At 54.5% G+C, this 16,222-nt stretch overlaps 2 protein-coding genes across 10 annotated transcripts in view; both read right to left on the bottom strand.

The window, feature by feature from the left end:
• LOC309609477 (homeobox protein Hox-C4) overlaps positions 1-16,222 on the bottom strand; it is a 64,526-nt gene that overhangs the window by 31,331 nt on the left and 16,973 nt on the right. For 2 of the 9 annotated variants that reach the window (XM_082351058.1, XM_082351060.1), the window contains exon 1: positions 4,455-6,363. The exons of 4 other annotated variants lie outside the window; for them this stretch is intronic. In XM_082351058.1, coding sequence (XP_082207184.1) covers positions 4,455-4,496 — 42 coding nt within the window. In that variant the 5' untranslated portion in view covers positions 4,497-6,363. Of the gene's footprint in view, positions 1-4,454; positions 6,527-7,051; positions 7,064-16,222 lie in introns of those variants that run through there. 3 more of the 9 variants (XM_082351055.1, XM_082351056.1, XM_082351061.1) reach the window with 3 other exon arrangements.
• Positions 1,542-14,553, bottom strand: HOXC8 (homeobox C8; the record flags this gene model as incomplete). Its single annotated transcript, XM_082351110.1, has 4 exons — positions 1,542-1,616; positions 2,176-2,394; positions 6,533-12,730; positions 14,118-14,553. 2 exons carry the CDS (start codon positions 14,551-14,553, stop codon positions 12,438-12,440), a joined length of 729 nt encoding a protein of 242 aa, XP_082207236.1. The 3' UTR covers positions 1,542-1,616; positions 2,176-2,394; positions 6,533-12,437.

Below are 16,222 nucleotides of genomic sequence, written 5' to 3'. Positions count from 1 at the left end.
AGTGACTGCTCAGTTGGCCCGACTGACTTATGATTGGATTTTTTTTTTATTTAAAAATTAAAAAAAATAAATCCTACTCCAAATGCCTAGTGTTTTGTGTACGAGCTCCTTTGATCTCCACAGAATCCGGAGTAAAAGGATTGCAGAGAGAGTTTCCTAGTCTGCCAGAGAACCTGAACACGGGGAACGGGGTCTGCTTGGGGATACCAAAGCATAGCTGACGCAAGGAGCCCCCAGCTTCTCAAAGATCCAGTGGGGAAATTGTCTGAGCTCATACCTCCCCATACACACATTGCATTGCAAAAAAGAATGCTCTTTCGTCTTTCAAAGTTCAGGCGTGGAGACACTTGGAGAGAAGTGAAATTTGACACACCCAACCCGGAAATGGATCCCATTTGGGGGTGCTGATATTCTGGGGACAGGGCCCAGGCTGGCTAGCTGAATGGAGTTGGGGGTCAGCAGGGAGGGGGGAAGGAGGAAAAGGCCAGATGGGGGCATGTCAAGTGCCTGAGAACTGCCCCAAACACCTCAGAGGCCTGGGCTTTTGAGCTGAGAGGTTGAGAGGCTGCCCAAGCTGCTTTTGCTTTATTTGCAATTAAACACAGAAGAAAGGTACCTGGAGGGACACTGCTAACTCACATCATATTTTCTCTTTTCCCTCTCTCTGTCCAGATTTCTGCCTGACCTTTCCTTATCACCACTCCACTCAATGCTGCTACCATTAGCAGACACAAACTCCCACACCGGCATTTGTTTGGCTTCTCAATTCACTTCTCTGGCTGAAGGTTAAAAAGTAAAATAGGTCCTCAGCATCTCTGTCCCATTAGACTCAGCCCTGAGCCCCTTTTGGCTCCCTCTGGAAGAAATCATTTTTGGCTTTGGGGGCCTGGCCCCCAAGCCTCCCACCTCTATCCCAAGCAGCTGAATATCAGCTGAGGTGGGGGCGTACAGAGAGACTTCGGACATTGTATCTCATCCCCACTGGGAATGGGGAGGGAGCTCAGACCCTGAGTGACATTTCAGGGAGGGAAAGCAAGTAGCCATGCTTGGCCCAGGAAGGAAAATGAAAATCCAGAATATTCAGAATATTTTTGGCCCCCAGAATAAGGACAAAGGATCCCCAACTTCCTGGCTTCTCTTATACCCCTCTGCACCGAGCACTGTTTGGACCCCTTTTGGAGGTTTATGAAAATTGTAAAATTCAAGAACAAGGCATTTATGACGTCACAGCGAGTTGTCATGAGGAAATTGTAAATGTCATAAAAGTTATGTACGACTAGGTTCTGTGTGTGGTTCCCTGCCTCCCCTCACTTTCTCCCTCGCTTTCCCCTTCTTCCCCTGGTCTAAGTTTTCCCACTTGAAAATAAAATATTATGTTCTAGAACAATAAGCCAACAATGAAACATCATCCTCATTTCCCTATAAATAATTTTATCCTTTATTGTTTGCAGACCTGAAAGAACCATTTAATCTGCGCTGGCGAAAAGAGGGAGAGAGATGGGCAGGGGGGAAATTAATTTCAGAAACTAGAATATTACTTACTTCAATGATACTCTTTCAGATTTGATAGCCAGGAGCAAAATTAGAGGCGAACAGCGGCCTCTCCGACTCTACACCTGGTGGGATTGGAGATTTATAGGATCTTTAGTGAAGGGGCAATTTAATTTTGTAGGATTTGCTTAAATTCACTGCTATTTTGGGGGCTGAGGAGAAGGGAGGGTGAGGGGAGAGCGACATGCTTTATCTAGCTTTATGAATCCGCCAACATTACCCTGATTTAAAACCCCAAAACCTATGTCTCAGGGAAAACTGCAGAAAGGAGTGGGGTGAGGGGGACTCCACTTTCTCAATGAGTGTGGCCCCCTTAACCAAGCAGTTGCCAGGGGGAAGGAAGAAAAGCTGGAGGCTGCTCTGTCTCTCCACCACCAGGACACCCGGAGGTTTATGGTGTCCCCATAATTCCCCCCACCCTATAAACAGCTGCCTTATTTTAGGACGATTTCTGCTTCCTCCCCTCGGAAAGGGAGAGTGAGGGAGATGGTAATGGCGGGAGCAGGGTGCCGGAAAGGGGAGGGAGCTCAGGATAGCGCTGTACTTTGTTCTCCTGGGTGAGTTTGCTGGTTTGGCGGGTTTCTGACGCAGGGTGGCAGCAGACAAAACAAGTAAACAACTCACAGACACAATAAACAGGGGCGGCTGCGGCGCCGTGGCAGAGGCCTGGGTCCGGGTGAGGAGCACACTTTGGGGGTAATGTCACCCTGGCACCCGGGGGCCGCCCAGGCCTAAAAGCTCAAGGCCGCCCTTGGTGCCGGTGGAGAGAAGGTGGGAGAGAGCTGCACGCCTTGGGACCCACGGCAAGTCTGGACAGGAGATTCTTGGGAGGAACTTGATCACCTAGGGAGTGGAGGAAAAACACCCACGAGCCCCTCTCCCGTCCTTACTTTCTTTCCTGGGCATTTTAATGGACATTTATACTGCCCCCCCCCCCAGCTCTGTCTTTCCCTGGGCCCAGAAGAGAGAAAGAAGGCTGGTTAATTCCCAGCCCTGGCCCACACTCAGTGCTTTAAGCCTGCAGGCGGTCAGACCCAGCTTCTTCTGCCCCATCAGCCATCTCCCCGGCTTAGGTAGCAGAGAGGATTAAAATAAAGTCCCACCGGTAACCAGATCTGGGTATTTGGGGAACTTAGAGAGCCCCTAATCTGCCCTACAGATGACACAGGCAAAGCTGGGGCCCCGTGAGCGGCCAGGGCAAGCAGGGGCGGGGGAGCGATGTTCACCGCACCCCTACCCATCTGGCTGGCTTTCCCCAGAGGCCTCTCCAGGCACCCTAGCTGGCAGCCGCCCCAGACCACCGCCCAGAGGCCACCTTCTTAACCACTCCAATCCCCTCCGCCACCTCAGCAAGGCTTCAAGCACCAGGGCCCAGCGACTGCTCAAAACTGCTCACAGGCCTACCTCACCCATGAAAGTTTCCCACCGAACTCACTTTCAACACAACGGGGTTCCCCTGCTAAAACAGTCCTGAGCTGGGGAAGATTGCAGGGAGGTGTGGAGAGAAAGCAGAAGGGAGTCAGTCTTTCCCCAACCCGGCTACTTGGACAGCGAAGGCAATAAGGTCTGAGAAAGCCTTTGTGGCATCCCTTGGTTACTGACACCCGCATACTCCGATTCCAGCACGAACACATTTTCAGCAGAGCACGCACAGAGGGCACCCAGTGCCTCCTTGAGCCCATGCCCATCTAGTGAGGGCTAACAAAATTTCACACACACATAAAACGGTGTTTGAGCGAATATAGGTATGGTTATATACAATTAACCATTGAAGAAATATGAGTGTGTATATATTCATGCATAAGTCTGCGCCTGTACATTTCAGCCTCTATCTAATAAATGTATAAAGCTACTAAGCCTGGTTTCGGAACACAACAGCCAACCCAACAAGGCCGCCTTCTCCAAACAAGGTCTCGTTCTTCGTGGGGATCACAACTGTCAGACCAGGGAGAGAAAGGGTTTGCTTTGCCCACTTCTCCTTAGCTAGGAGCTGGCGCATGAAATACAGCCCGTGGCAGGACTGACAAAGCCCCGTAAGAGGCAGGCCTGAGGTGCCCAAAAGAGTGGGCTCAGAGGAGACTGCTGGGGGCCCTGGGCTCCAGGGAGTGTCACCAGACCCTGACCCACGGATTCAGGGCTTCTGCCCAGCCTTAGTTCTGGGTGTGCAGAGTCCTTGAGCCTGATGCTATTCTCAACTGCCCTGGCTATTATTAGACAATCACAGCAGTGCTCTCCCTCTCTAAGGACCTTGTCTACAGGGAATCTGGCCTGCAAGGAGGCTGAGGGTTGCCAAGGGTGGCCCCTCTTGTGTTTCAGTTTGAGCACCATCAAGGGAAAGAGAGAAGGGAAAGAAAATCGAAAGTAAGGAGGGAAGGAAGGGGCTGGCATTTGGGGCTGGGTTTTTTCCCTGGCCAGACTAGAACACAGAAAACCAGGGCCAGTCACTGTTGCTATGCTGTCTCTGCATCTCTCTGTGTCCTGAGGAGGAGTCTAGGGGTGAAGGGAGTGAGGGCCTGCAGGACCCTAGCCAGGAAGGGACAGAAAATCAACTGATAAAAATATTATATAAGGACGTTTCAGGACGGTGCTGTTAACCCGACAACCACGAACCCTAGCACGCTTAAGTCTCACCAGCCACGTTCGGTTAGATCCCTGTAGGCCGACGGGAATACCCCAGCCTTGCCCAGGCCCACCCCTCCAAAGGAAGGGGGCCCCCTCTAGTATTCCAGGTGAAGCCCTACTGGCCTGAGAGGCCTTCTCCGGAAACTGTTGTCCTCAGGGGTGAACAAAGGAGACTTGTCCGTACTCCCCACCCCCCCCCCGTCCCCCCCGCAAATCAGTAAGGCCATCTGCAGGCGTGGGGGCAGACAAAATACAGCGAAAGAGAGAAATAGAGGCCTCACCGATCGGCGGTTCCCACAGTACGCCAGGAGAAAGGCTCCCATTTTCAGGCTTCCGGGGCCCCTCCACTGGCCCACTGTACTCCCCTTGCCCCTTGCAGGTTGCACGGACTCGGGGCCTCGGCGGCCACAGCCGGGCTCCCCGGGGCGTCAGCCCCTGGGCCGCGCCGGAGCGGCGGGAGAGCGCGCGGCCGCCCGAGCAGGCGGCGGGCTGGGCCCATTTGGGAAGAGCCAAGCGCTTTTCTCGATCGTAAACAAGGAACGCGAAATTAGCCCCTCGGCAGACGCCTCGGCCGACACACACAAGTCCTACTGGGGGTGGGGGGGTGGAAGGGGTAGAGAAAATGCCATTTCTTTCCCCGGGAGAATACCTCCGAGGCCTTTATGTGGGCTGCGAAAGGGGAATTTTGGGGGGGCAGGAGAGGAAGGGAAGGGGATTGTGGGGGTAGGGGAGGGAAGATTCACCGTCAACTCGGGCCCAAGGGGTTTGATTTGAATGCAGTCGAATTATATTTTTAAGAATTTGATAAAAACAGGTTATCCACCCCCTCCATCCCCCCCCCAGGCGACCGGTCGGGGTTTAAACAGGAAATCGAGGAGTGATCCCCTCCCCCACTCGGGCTTGGCGGAGAAGCCCAGTCGCATGGTTGGAAGAAGATGGGGGGGGGTGCTCTTGGCTCGGACTGGAGGGGACTCTGGCCCCCAGACTCTTGGATCTCTCCAGGAATATGCACCCCCCTCCCCCAGCTCTGGGGTGTGTCTGCCTGGGTGTGTAAGCGATTGTGTGCGCATCACCGCCCTTTATAAACAGAAGCTCACACATATAGGTGCCGCCTCGGACCCAGGCCAGGGAGCAGGGCGGGGTCATATATCAAGCTGCAACACATTCAGGGCTACGTACATTTGGAAGAAATTAAGCCACTGTGTTATGCAACCATGTGTGTTGGGTTAAGACTATACCACACGCCATTAGCACCAATTATTAAGAAGCTCCCGAGCGCCCGGGACCCTCCAGGCCGCCCAATTCTGACGTCCCTACCCCATGAGCCAGCCGTGCCTTGAGTCCTCACTGTCTCCGCTCACCCAGGAGGCCCCGCCAGCGAGGCCTGGTCCTGTCCCCACCCATCCAGGGGCCTCCCCAATTCCCACCTCCGCCCCAGACAGGGCAGATCCCAGCCCAGAGCAGCCAGGCGACGCGGGTGAAGCAGCCCAGTGGGTATCCTGGGTGGGGTGGCGGCGGCTGGGGGTGGGGGACTCCGGGCCGCGGGGAGAGAAGGCAGATTAGCCCCCTTTCTCCAAGCACAAGATGGCTTTTGAGTACCGAGTACCGAGTCCCCCAGCCCCACCCCCACCCGTCCACCCGCAGCGCAGAGCACCTCCCATCTTTCCATCCGCTCGAGTGGGGGTGGGAGCAGGGGTGGGCAGACGCTCTCCCCTCCGCCGACGCGCACCAGCCACCAGCCTCCACCCTAATTGCCAATTAACAGGCCCAGCCGCCCGCCTAGCTGCGCTCTCTTCCTGCTCAGCTGCCCGGTCCTGGGCTCGCACTGCGCATGTGTGAGCTCTAGCGGTCGCGGTCTCCCGGAGACAGGGAGGGGGCTGCGGAGCAGGGAGGGGGCGCTGGAAAGTTTGTTTGGGGGTTGGGGGGCTGACTCTGCTCAGGGAGCAATGGTTACAGCCTACAGGTTTTCTCACCTGCCCTGGAGTTTGAGCTCCGGGCCCCCTCTGTCCCAGTCCCATTAGCCAAGAGGCCGCAGATCTATAAAACGTAGGGACATGGTCCGCGCACTAGACCCAGGCCTTGAGCCCCACCGGTGCAGTCCTCTGCCCCCCCGACCCCCAATTTCAGCGCACAGTGACATAAGGACAACACACTTCCCCCACTACCATATTCCAATTTAACCCAATTTCTTCTCCTCCCTCCCCTCCCCCCCCATAACTGCCCACGCGCCCACCCTCTCACCCTCTCGCCAGCCCCCTCTCCTCTCTAACCAAGACAAGCCGCTGCTGTCCTTATCTTGAAACCGCCACCCAGTTACGGACCATTAGTTACATATTTGAACCAATAAGGAAACACTTACCGGGCGCTGCTGTCACTCTCCCTCTCCCTCTCTCTCTCTCTGCCTCTCTCTCTCCCACTCTCTCTTTCTCGTCTTCCCTCATTCTGTGCCGCTGCCGAGACTGTTTCAGCTCCACATGCATATATATACTTTATATAAATTTAAAAATAAAAAAGAGTAGTCCCAATAATCAAAAAGCCAAATAAATTTTAAGCAGAGTTGCGAGAAGGAGGCAGGAGGGAGAGCCTGGGAGAGGGGAGGGGCGGAGGCATCTGCAGCTCCCTATCTCAACTCCTGCTCCCGCATTCCTCCTGCCCCTTGGGGGGCTAGAGGGTCGGGAAGGGAGAGAGGGGTGCCCTCTACTCCTGCCTCTCCCCCCACCCCGCTCCCCAGGTGCTTCCAGCTTCCAGCAACTCCATCTGGGAGGAAAGAAATTAAATGAGGGGAGAAAATAATTATTAATCAGATTAATTAAAAAAAAATACTGGTAATGAAGGGAGCGCCCAGCGCAGGTTTCCCTGGCAATGGTTAGGCTCTTACAGGGAGGACTGTTCTGCGGAGCGCTCCGAACGGACAAACCACAATAAAAAGTTCACGTTCATGGATGGAATCCACATGACTTCTTGTGGCCAATCCAACTTGTGAGTCGATCGTAAACTTTTATTACTCAGCTGTAAATTTTCTGCAAACAACCGGGAATGCGATGCATTTGTGTAGCGTGTGCAAATGGGCGCCACGGTCGCCATGTTTACCCAATTCTCTCGCAGAGGGAGCATCCCCAGACCCCCACCCCACCCCCACCCACCGCCCACTCCCCACGGGCCGGGCTGCTCCTGGGTAGCGCGGAAAGGGCAACGGGAGGACGTGACAGGAGAGAAGGAAGGATTCTGGCTGCTCAGTCAGCTGCCTCCCTTTGCCATACCGAATTTTACATATTTTCCTTAATAAATGGGGTATTAAGGCTGGCTCTGGCGGAACCAAAGCTTTGCAAAGGTTTGTGGCATTGGGGCAGTGCCGGTGGCGGCGTGAAGGGACTGAGAAGGGATTCACTCCCTACCCCTGCTCCCTCCCTACCCCTGTTTTTTCTAGGAAGAGAACAACATCCTTCCCAATGGGGCGTCCGGGAAGCCCCCCCCCCCACTTCACCCCAGCTGGGAACGGGAGGGGCAGGCGGCTGGAGGCCTAATAACCAAGCCTGACCTGGCCACGGTCTGAAGAGCAGAGAGGGTTGAGACCGGTCCTGGGCAGTCTTGAGGAGGCAGCAGGAGGGATGGGAAGGGGGGGAAGCCTCTAGAACCCCCAAAGCGCCCGTCATCCCCAGGTTCCTTTCTCAGAGAAAACGAATGACATTTTCCCCCAAGACCATCCCTAGTGTCAGGTCTCCTCAGTTCCTAGGTTCAGACGGCAGCTTCCTCCTAATCTTTCTAGAATTAAAAATAAAGGCCCACAATCTTGGCTCCCACTTCTTTTTCCTTTGAGTGCATGGTCGTGTGAAGCCTTTTCTGTCTTATCAGGTGGCCCACAGCCGCCTGCCTTTTTCGGAAAAATTCTAGTATCTGGGCAGCTGGGACACACCTTGGAGGCTCTGAAAAAAGAACCAATTCTTCCCTAAATTCCACCTTCCATGCTAAACACTGAGCACCCGAGACTCCAGACCCCTGATTTTGGCAATGAATCCAGCATGGGGGAGCCCAGAATAAATTCCCCCATAGAGACTATTTGCCAACCAGTCGCAACCCAGCCACTTTCCCCACCGGCTGGAGATCTGAAGGCGCAAAGTTCTTCCCTTGGTCCCAAATTAAGCTGGCATGGGGACTTCCGTGGCTGGGTGCCCCCACCCCAACCAACAGGGGGTCCCTCATCCCCTCCCCAAACTTCCTCCACAGTAAGAGAAGCAGTTCCCTCAGCCGGATGCAGAGACCTCGTTCCTTTTACAAACCCACCCATAAATTTTATAACAGGTAGTTTAAAATTACGACAAGGAAGCGCTGGCCCAGCTTTTCACAATGGGCCGAGGGGAGAATGGGGCAGCACTGCGGGCAGTTCACCGGAAATTTTACTTCTAGTCTGTGGCATAACCTGTCCTGAGTTCGCTTTAACTGGGGCGGGGTGACTCTCTCTATCCAACACGCGGCCGCTGGGGCATCTCATTTAGGGAAGCTGAGGCTGGGGAGGCCAATCCACTCTCCCATCTCTCCCAAGGAACCCTTTAGGGCACTCACTGCCTCCCTCACCCCCCAGATCCCCTGCAGGCCCGCTACTCCCTTGGCCTCTGCAGTGAAGTGGGGAGGGAGAGAAAATGCCGAGAATTTTCAAAAATGCCAGAGAAACGAATTTGCCCCCCAACTTAATAGCTGCGTTATCCCTTCTCTACGGTTGGGATTAGAATAATAAATGCAAGGCGAAATGAGCGAGATGCTTCAACTCAGCAGTTTGAAAGATACTATTTTTCACAAATCACAAATAGCTTTCGGAAGCCACTTTGATTGGCTAATAAACAAGTAAAGAATGGGAGAAAGTCCTATCTGCTGCAGCCGAATGGTCCCCATTCCGGTAATGGGACGGCGGGAGCATTTGGGAGGACGCGTTTCTAAAGAGAGTACAAGCCGCTCGCAATTAAGTTCCCCCATAAAACGGGTTTTGCCTCTTTTTCTCTCCAAACGAGAAAACAGAGGCGGTGGGCACCAGGGGTGGGGGGTCGGGTGCTGCAAGAGGGGGCGGCTGGAGCTCTCTTGGTCTTGCCCACCCGATGCTTCGCATCTCAAGCGATGCCGGGTGCCAGACGCACCCAGCCCTCCGACGCCGGGCTTGGGGCCACCGGCACTGCACGGCCGGGGTTGAATGGGGCATTGGGTGTGGGGAAAATTCGGCGAGGTTCTTCGAAGCCACTTAGTGTAGGGTCAACCCACTAGGCTACCGGGCCAGCGATTTGTATTAATAGCAATCAGAAGTCCACATTTAAAAATGAAACGGCCCTCGCCGGCCCTCGGAGTCTGGATGCCTGTGGGAAGGCCTGACGTCGGAGCGAAATGCCTCCCCGGCTGGTTGCCGGTGTTTCCCGCAGCAGACGGGGTTACCTGGATGCCCCGCGGCTGGCAGCAGGGACCCCAGGTTCCGAAACATTTCCCCCAGAGCTGCTCAGAGCTGTTCCCGGCTGCCGGCAGCCTGCGCTTCCAATCGGCAGCCTCGCTGGGGCCACAGGAGTCCCCCATTAATGACGCCTGATCCAATCCTGTGTTCAGGACCACTTTGAGTGGGAGCCAGGCACCCAGATGCGGGTGAAATTACACAAAACTAGAGTCGACCTGGGCCTAAGTCCGGGAAAATCATTGACCAGGGAACAGAGAGAGAGAGAGACAGAGACAGAGAGAGGGATCTGGCCTCAAAAATATTTCAGTCTTTGGGGGTCTGGTTTTTAAGACCAGAAGATCCCTTCCCCTCCCCTCTCCCCCTCTCATGACTGAATCAGACGACTTGTATCTCTGGAATTTGGTATTATTTGACCAGGATCTTACTGGCATAAACAGATTTCTCTGTCTAGGACCCTCCAGGGAGGAGTGAGAGACACCTTGCCCCCTGAGTCCCTTAGCCTTTGACCCTTTATTTTGGGGAATGAGGAGTCCCATGAAGACTGTCCTTACCCTGCTGTGGCTGGGGTGGGGGACTGTACACTCAGTAGCACCCCCCAACCCAGGCCAATTGACCCACAATGTAAGGCCAGGGCAGGCTGCCCAACTGCCAAGGTGAAGCCAGGAGCGGGCTTGAAACAGCCAGAACAGAGGCTGGAGTAAGTGCAAGCAGGCTAGGTGACAGCGATGGCCCTGTGCTGGCCGCATTCGCAGTTCAGACTGTGGGCCCATGCTGCTTGGCATGCCAGTCCACTCACCTTCTCCTCTCCTCTCCCCTGGGCTTAAGCTTCCTAGCCCCCCCACACTCAGGCTTCTTCCAGCCAAGCCCTCCAGACTGCCTTGAGCCTCACATCCTTCCCACCCTGTTCATGGTCTAGTGCTGGGTGCTGAGTACCAAGGGTTGGCCATGAGGAGCATGTGGAGATCAGAAAGCACCCCATTGCCTCATCCTCATCCTCAGCCCCTGGAAGAAAAAGGCCTAGTTGCCAGAGGGGCACAGGGGCAGATTTTTGGTCTGGGCCCAGCCCAGGACGAGGAGGAAGAAGAGGGATAAGTGCGGAGAAGATGCTTTCTTCCCATTGGGATCCTGGCATCCAGAAACCCACTTTGTTTGGAGCCAAGGTTCTCCCAAGAGCATCTTCCTCTTCCTCCTCCTCCTCCTCCTCTTCTTCACCTCCCCCCTTTCACCTGCCCTCCCAGTCCAGCCTGCCCTCTCAACTCTCCTGCCCTTTTCCACGTGAGTGCTCCCAACCCCAAGTCAAATCAGTGGAGGAAACCTTTACCAGAGTGTTGAAAAAGAAGGATAAGGAGGGGAGGGGGGTAGAGAATGGGGGGGTGTGTGTGTGCTGGGAAAAAACAAGTCAGTCATTGCAGCTTCAACTATTTTTCTCCTCTTTTTTTTTTATTATGACTCACGTATACAATACAAAGTACTTGGACCAGAAACAGGGCTGCTGGGACACAAAATCTACATTCATAGCTGGACATAAAGACAAATGACGAAAAATTATTATTATAGATATATTTTAAACGTTTTTTTTTCTTTCAAGCACATTGCATAAACAGAGAATTCAAGACAGAGTTAACTATACATTCAGTGCAATTTAGTTCTACTCTACTGGGGTTAGAAGCACAATAAAAGCGCACAGGACCGTCGGGCTAGGCAGTCTCAGTTGTTGGGTTTTTCTTATTGAAATAAGCAGCAACAAACGACAACAAATCCGCATTACAAATACTCTCAAAGCGGGATTTCTTCCTATAGGTAGTGATAAAATACGTTGGAGGTTTCTTTCTTTTTTTATTTTAAATTTTTTCTCTTTTTTTCTCCCATATTAGGATTTTTAAAAATTTCTCTCTTTTTTATTTTTTTCAAGATTATTGCAGGTTCCCTTTAGGTAGTATGTTAAAGATTTATTATCATTAGTATTATTATTATTATCAGTATTATTATTATTTTCATGATTATGGTGATTTCTGAGCGCTCACACCAACGCAGCTCAGAGGAAGCTGGGCCCAACAACAGAAATTAGACAGGAAAGGGGAGGAAGGCATGGGCCCGAGTGACCATGGGATGGCTAGGTAGGATCTTAGCGGGTGACTGCAGGCTCTTATCTACCCCGTGGAAAGGGAGGGGGGAGGGGGAGACCCCCATCTGCTTCAGGTTTCCATCAGGTTCCTAGAGAAAGTCAAGGGAGTCTTTCTAAGCGGGGAGCCCCAGGGAGGGAGAGGGGATATTCCTCGCTATCATTTAAAAAATGTCTTTGAACATCTTCCCTTTCTTTTCCTTCCTTCCTTCAATCTTCTGTCCTTTGGGGAAAAAAAAGTCAATCTACTACACTAATCCTAGCTTGAAAACAAAGCCACGAGTCTTCTTCTGCAGTTTGAGGGGGTTCCCCTCTAAAATAAATACCAGAGAAGCAGGGAGGTAGCAGGGTGGCAAGACAGGGCCGGGAGAAGGGGCAAAGACGCCAGGTCTCAGACCTTAAAATCCAGGCAGGACTAAGAAGGGTGGGGGGACGGACAAGTGTGTGTGTTGGGGCAACGACTGAGACAGAGACTCGGAACTTTTCGCTGTGTCTCAGTCTCCCCCCTCCAGTCTCCAAACAAATAAAGATCGGGGGAAGTCCAAAGGTAATAAAACCCGAGCTGCAAGTATCTGACAGGTAGTTGGGGTTTTGAGTGTCATTCTATTCTCTATAAAAGCAAATGACAGTCGTAAACTTCTCAATTTATCCGCTACCATAAAACGAAACTTCAAGGGAGTTGCTAAAGGGGGGGGGGATGTCTCTCTTTTTTGCTCAGTCCTTGTTTTCTTCCTTTTCCTCCTCTTCTTTCTCCTCTTCCTCATTTCCTTCTTCCTCCACCTTCTCCTCGTCTCGGGCTCCCGGCAGTTTATCCTTGTTGTTCTCCTTTTTCCACTTCATCCTTCGGTTCTGGAACCAGATCTTCACTTGTCTCTCAGTCAGTCCCAGGGCATGAGAGACTTCAATCCGGCGCTTTCGTGTCAAATAAGGATTAAAGAGAAACTCCTTTTCTAGTTCCAAGGTCTGATACCGGCTGTAAGTTTGCCTTCCGCTGCGCCGCCCCGGAGCTGGACAGAACAGAAGCCCAGTCTGGTTATGTTTGGGTGGGGGCCTGGCTTTCCCCTGTCACTCTTCCTCCCCTGAAGTCCCCCCTGTGGTCTCCCCAGTTCCCCTCCCTCCTGCAGAAAAGGCAAGAGTGGAAATCAGGCAAGGGCAGGAAAGTTTGGGGGTTTGTTTTGGTCTGGCTTCAACTTGGGAGGTGGGGGGGGGCAGGGGCTGGTGTCTGTCTGGAAAGTAGGGGCTGGCAGAGGCCAGGGGAGCACTGTAGAGTCCCCCCAGGCCTGCAGTCCCAGAAAACTGGCCCTTGCAGCTTTGTTCACAAGTGCAGAGGGGCATTGGGTGAGCAGGGATGGGGACAGAGTCTGTTTCCAAAAGGAAGGCATAAGGGCTGGGGGTGAAGAAGTGGGGCTCTGTTCACTGCCCTTCCTCGGATCTCTCTGCCTAATGCTTTTCCAGAAGAAAAAGAATTGATCTCCTGGAATGTATCACTGCTTGGCCTGATTGCTAACTGGAGACCAGCAAATAAATCACGGGCCATCCCCGCTGGAACTTGTCGCCTTCTCGCGTCCCCTTTTACTTCGAAACTGGGCTCTGAGGGGCCACCCTTGGAGGGGCTCATGACCTGAGCTGCCCTGAGGGTCTCAGGGAGACCCCGCAAGCCTTTGATTGGGGACAACTTGGCGAGGGTCCCCCGGACCTCAGAGCTCACTAATCTGCATGGCCTCCATCCTTTCCAGGACACTTTTTTCTCCTCTCTGGCTCTCTCTTCTCTCCAACTGAGGGAAGTAAAGCAAAGTTGGGGTAGTGGCCCTAAGGCTAGCGCTCTGAGAGGAGGTGGTGGGGGCCCCAGACAGGCAGAGCATCTGTCCTTGGGGTCCCGCCACCCTCTGACCCAGCTAGGGGAGGGAAGCAGGGGTCTCCCTTCACCCCAAGACAGCCTGGCCACTGTCCTGGACTGAGGCTGTCTGCCTTATGGAGAAACTGGCTTGCTCCAAAGGCTGATAACCTCAGGGTCCCCGGCCCCTTCCCAGCCACCTCCCCAACTTTGACTAGAGATGGTGAGAGGGAGAGACAGAGGGGTGGAGGGGAGAGAGAGACAGACAGACTGACTGACTGACAGAAGTGGAGAAAACGTTTTTTTTAACCCTTTGCACCCAGACACCACCTTTTCCCCCACCTTCACCCCAATCCCCCAAATCTCCCAGGCGAACTCCGTGCCCCACCCCCAGCTGAACCTCCCAACCTCCAGAAACCCACTCATGCCCGGGGGGTGGGGCCCGAGAGAGCCCCAAGCCAGGAGGTAAAGCGAGGGCAGACAAAAAGGAGGCAAGGGGCGGGGGGGGGGAAGACCCCGGAGCGCGGGAGACCAAGGGGGAAAGAGAAAAGGCTTCTCACCGTGGGGTCTCATCCATGGAAACATGAGGCTGGGAGACGAGTTTTGATTTAAGTGGCCTTGTCCTTCGCTACTGTTAGTGTTGGCGGAGGATTTACAGTCGGGATATTGCACCACGCTCGCCTCTTGCTGAGCCCCATAAAGGGACTGTCTGGGGAGCGCCTCGTAGCCATAGAATTTGGAGGCGTCTCCGTGGCAGCTCAGCGAGCACGGGTTCTGCTGGTAGCCCGAGTTGGAGATGCCCGAGGTGCCGTGGTGGAAGAAGTCTTGGACGTGGTGCGAGGCGTGCTGGAAGCCGGGCGCCGAGCCGCCGGGCCCGTACACCAGCGCATGGCTCCGGCCCACGCTCTGCGGGAAGCGGCAGTCGTAATAGGCCGGCTCCAGGGACTCGCCGCCTTTGTACTTGGAGAACAGGGGGTTGACGAAGTAGGAGCTCATGCTGGGCACATGAAAACCCGCCGCCCTCTCCCTTCTGGCTCCCGACTCCCCCGCCCGGGACCCCGAAACTGCCCTCCCCCCCGGGAGCGATCCCCAGGCCGGCCGGCTCCCCGGGGCGGCGGGCCGGGCTGGGCAGGTGGGGGGCGCCTGGGTGCCGGCGGGGCGGCGCAGCTCCCGGGCTGGGCGCGGGCGGCGGCGGGCGAGCGGGCGGCGGCGGCGGCGGCGGCGGCGGCGGCTCTCTTCACTGTCGGTAGGTAGAGCTCGCGCTCTCGCACTTAGCTCTTTCCTTTAACAGCCCAGGCGAATTCCTCAGACTCCCCGGCGGTGGCGGCGCTTACACGCGATTCGCGTTCATCAATCCACGACATGAAGACAGGCGAGAGGGAGAGAGGGAGAGAGGGAGAGAGGGAGAGAGGGAGAGAGAGAGAGAGAGAGAGAAGAAAGGGAGGGATGGCGGGCGGGTGGTAGAGGGGTTCAGGGCTGGGGGGGGACCTGGAAGAAGGGCAGGGGAGGAAGGGGGAGGGATGGGGGTGTGGTATGTCGGGGGGTGGTGAGCCAGCCCTAGCTAATGACTAGGGCCAGCTTTTCCAAGGTGCGCATTCAGATTTGAAGGTGCCTCTCCCCCCTTCTCTTTTCCTTCCTCTCAGAGAGAGACAGAGAGAGATACCTGAGCCAGCAGGTCAACTCAGGTTACCGCAACAGGTATAAGACCCCCGAGGGGTTGAATGCCAACAAGAAACAGTTGCTCCCCTAACCCCCAAAGATGGGCTCCCCAGGGGGGTCCTTAAATCTGGGGACTCTGAGGAGGAACAAGCGCATCATATCCCCAAACACTTCAGGCCTCAGAACCCTCCAGGACTCTTGCCCCTCCCCAGGGTGGGAAGCTGCCCTGTCTTCCCTAGATCCTTAAGATTCTCTTGCCTGCCTGCCTGCTGTGGGTAGTGGAGAGGGCCAGAGGCAGGGGGCACTCCATATACCCAGTCAGGGCTGCACTGACCCTTCAGACACCAGCTCCTGCCTGAGGCAGGAAGCCCGGGCAATAGCCACGAGCTTGCTGGAGAGCAAAGCTGCTGGTGGGGACAGAGAAGGAGAGGGCAGCTGGTGGGTCCCTGGCTTCTGGCTGGGCTGATCCAGGAGGTTTCTTCTCAGGAGACCCCTTGTATCTGGGTTGGAGGAGACTAAAGCAGGCCTCTTAGCTGTCCCCACATACCCTAACCCCATAGGAAATGCCAGTTCGGCTAGGAGGGGCCCCCTGGCCTCACCGCACCCCCCCCCACACTTCCCCAGGCAGGCTGCCCAGGCCAGGATGTGGATGGGAACTGTCAACAGACACTCTTTAAATATTTACCCACACTTTCTCTGGGGGGCTTCCCCCATCCCCAAGACTGGGTAAATTCAAGTTAATTCTAATGGATAAAGGAACCTTATTCCATCAGCACCCTTTCCTGGCCATAAACATGTACAATTATGTGGACTTAACCCAGACAGAGAGAAAAGGGAGAAAGTCAGAGAGCTGTGGATATGTGTGCTGTGTGCAGGCGAATGAAGACGAGCAATAAGAATGATTTTTCCGGTCCTCCCCCTCCACAGTGTGTGAGGTTGTCATACACAGGGCAACGCGGGGCCATACTCGGGATCCACACATACTGTATGTGCTACCTTCCATTCT

This window comes from Balaenoptera borealis, assembly GCF_965194805.1.
Source record: "Balaenoptera borealis genome assembly, chromosome: 13".
Classification (NCBI taxonomy): domain Eukaryota; kingdom Metazoa; phylum Chordata; class Mammalia; order Artiodactyla; family Balaenopteridae; genus Balaenoptera; species Balaenoptera borealis.
The sequence above is the reverse complement of the archived record's forward strand: the minus strand, read 5'-3'. Positions and strand labels throughout refer to the sequence as shown.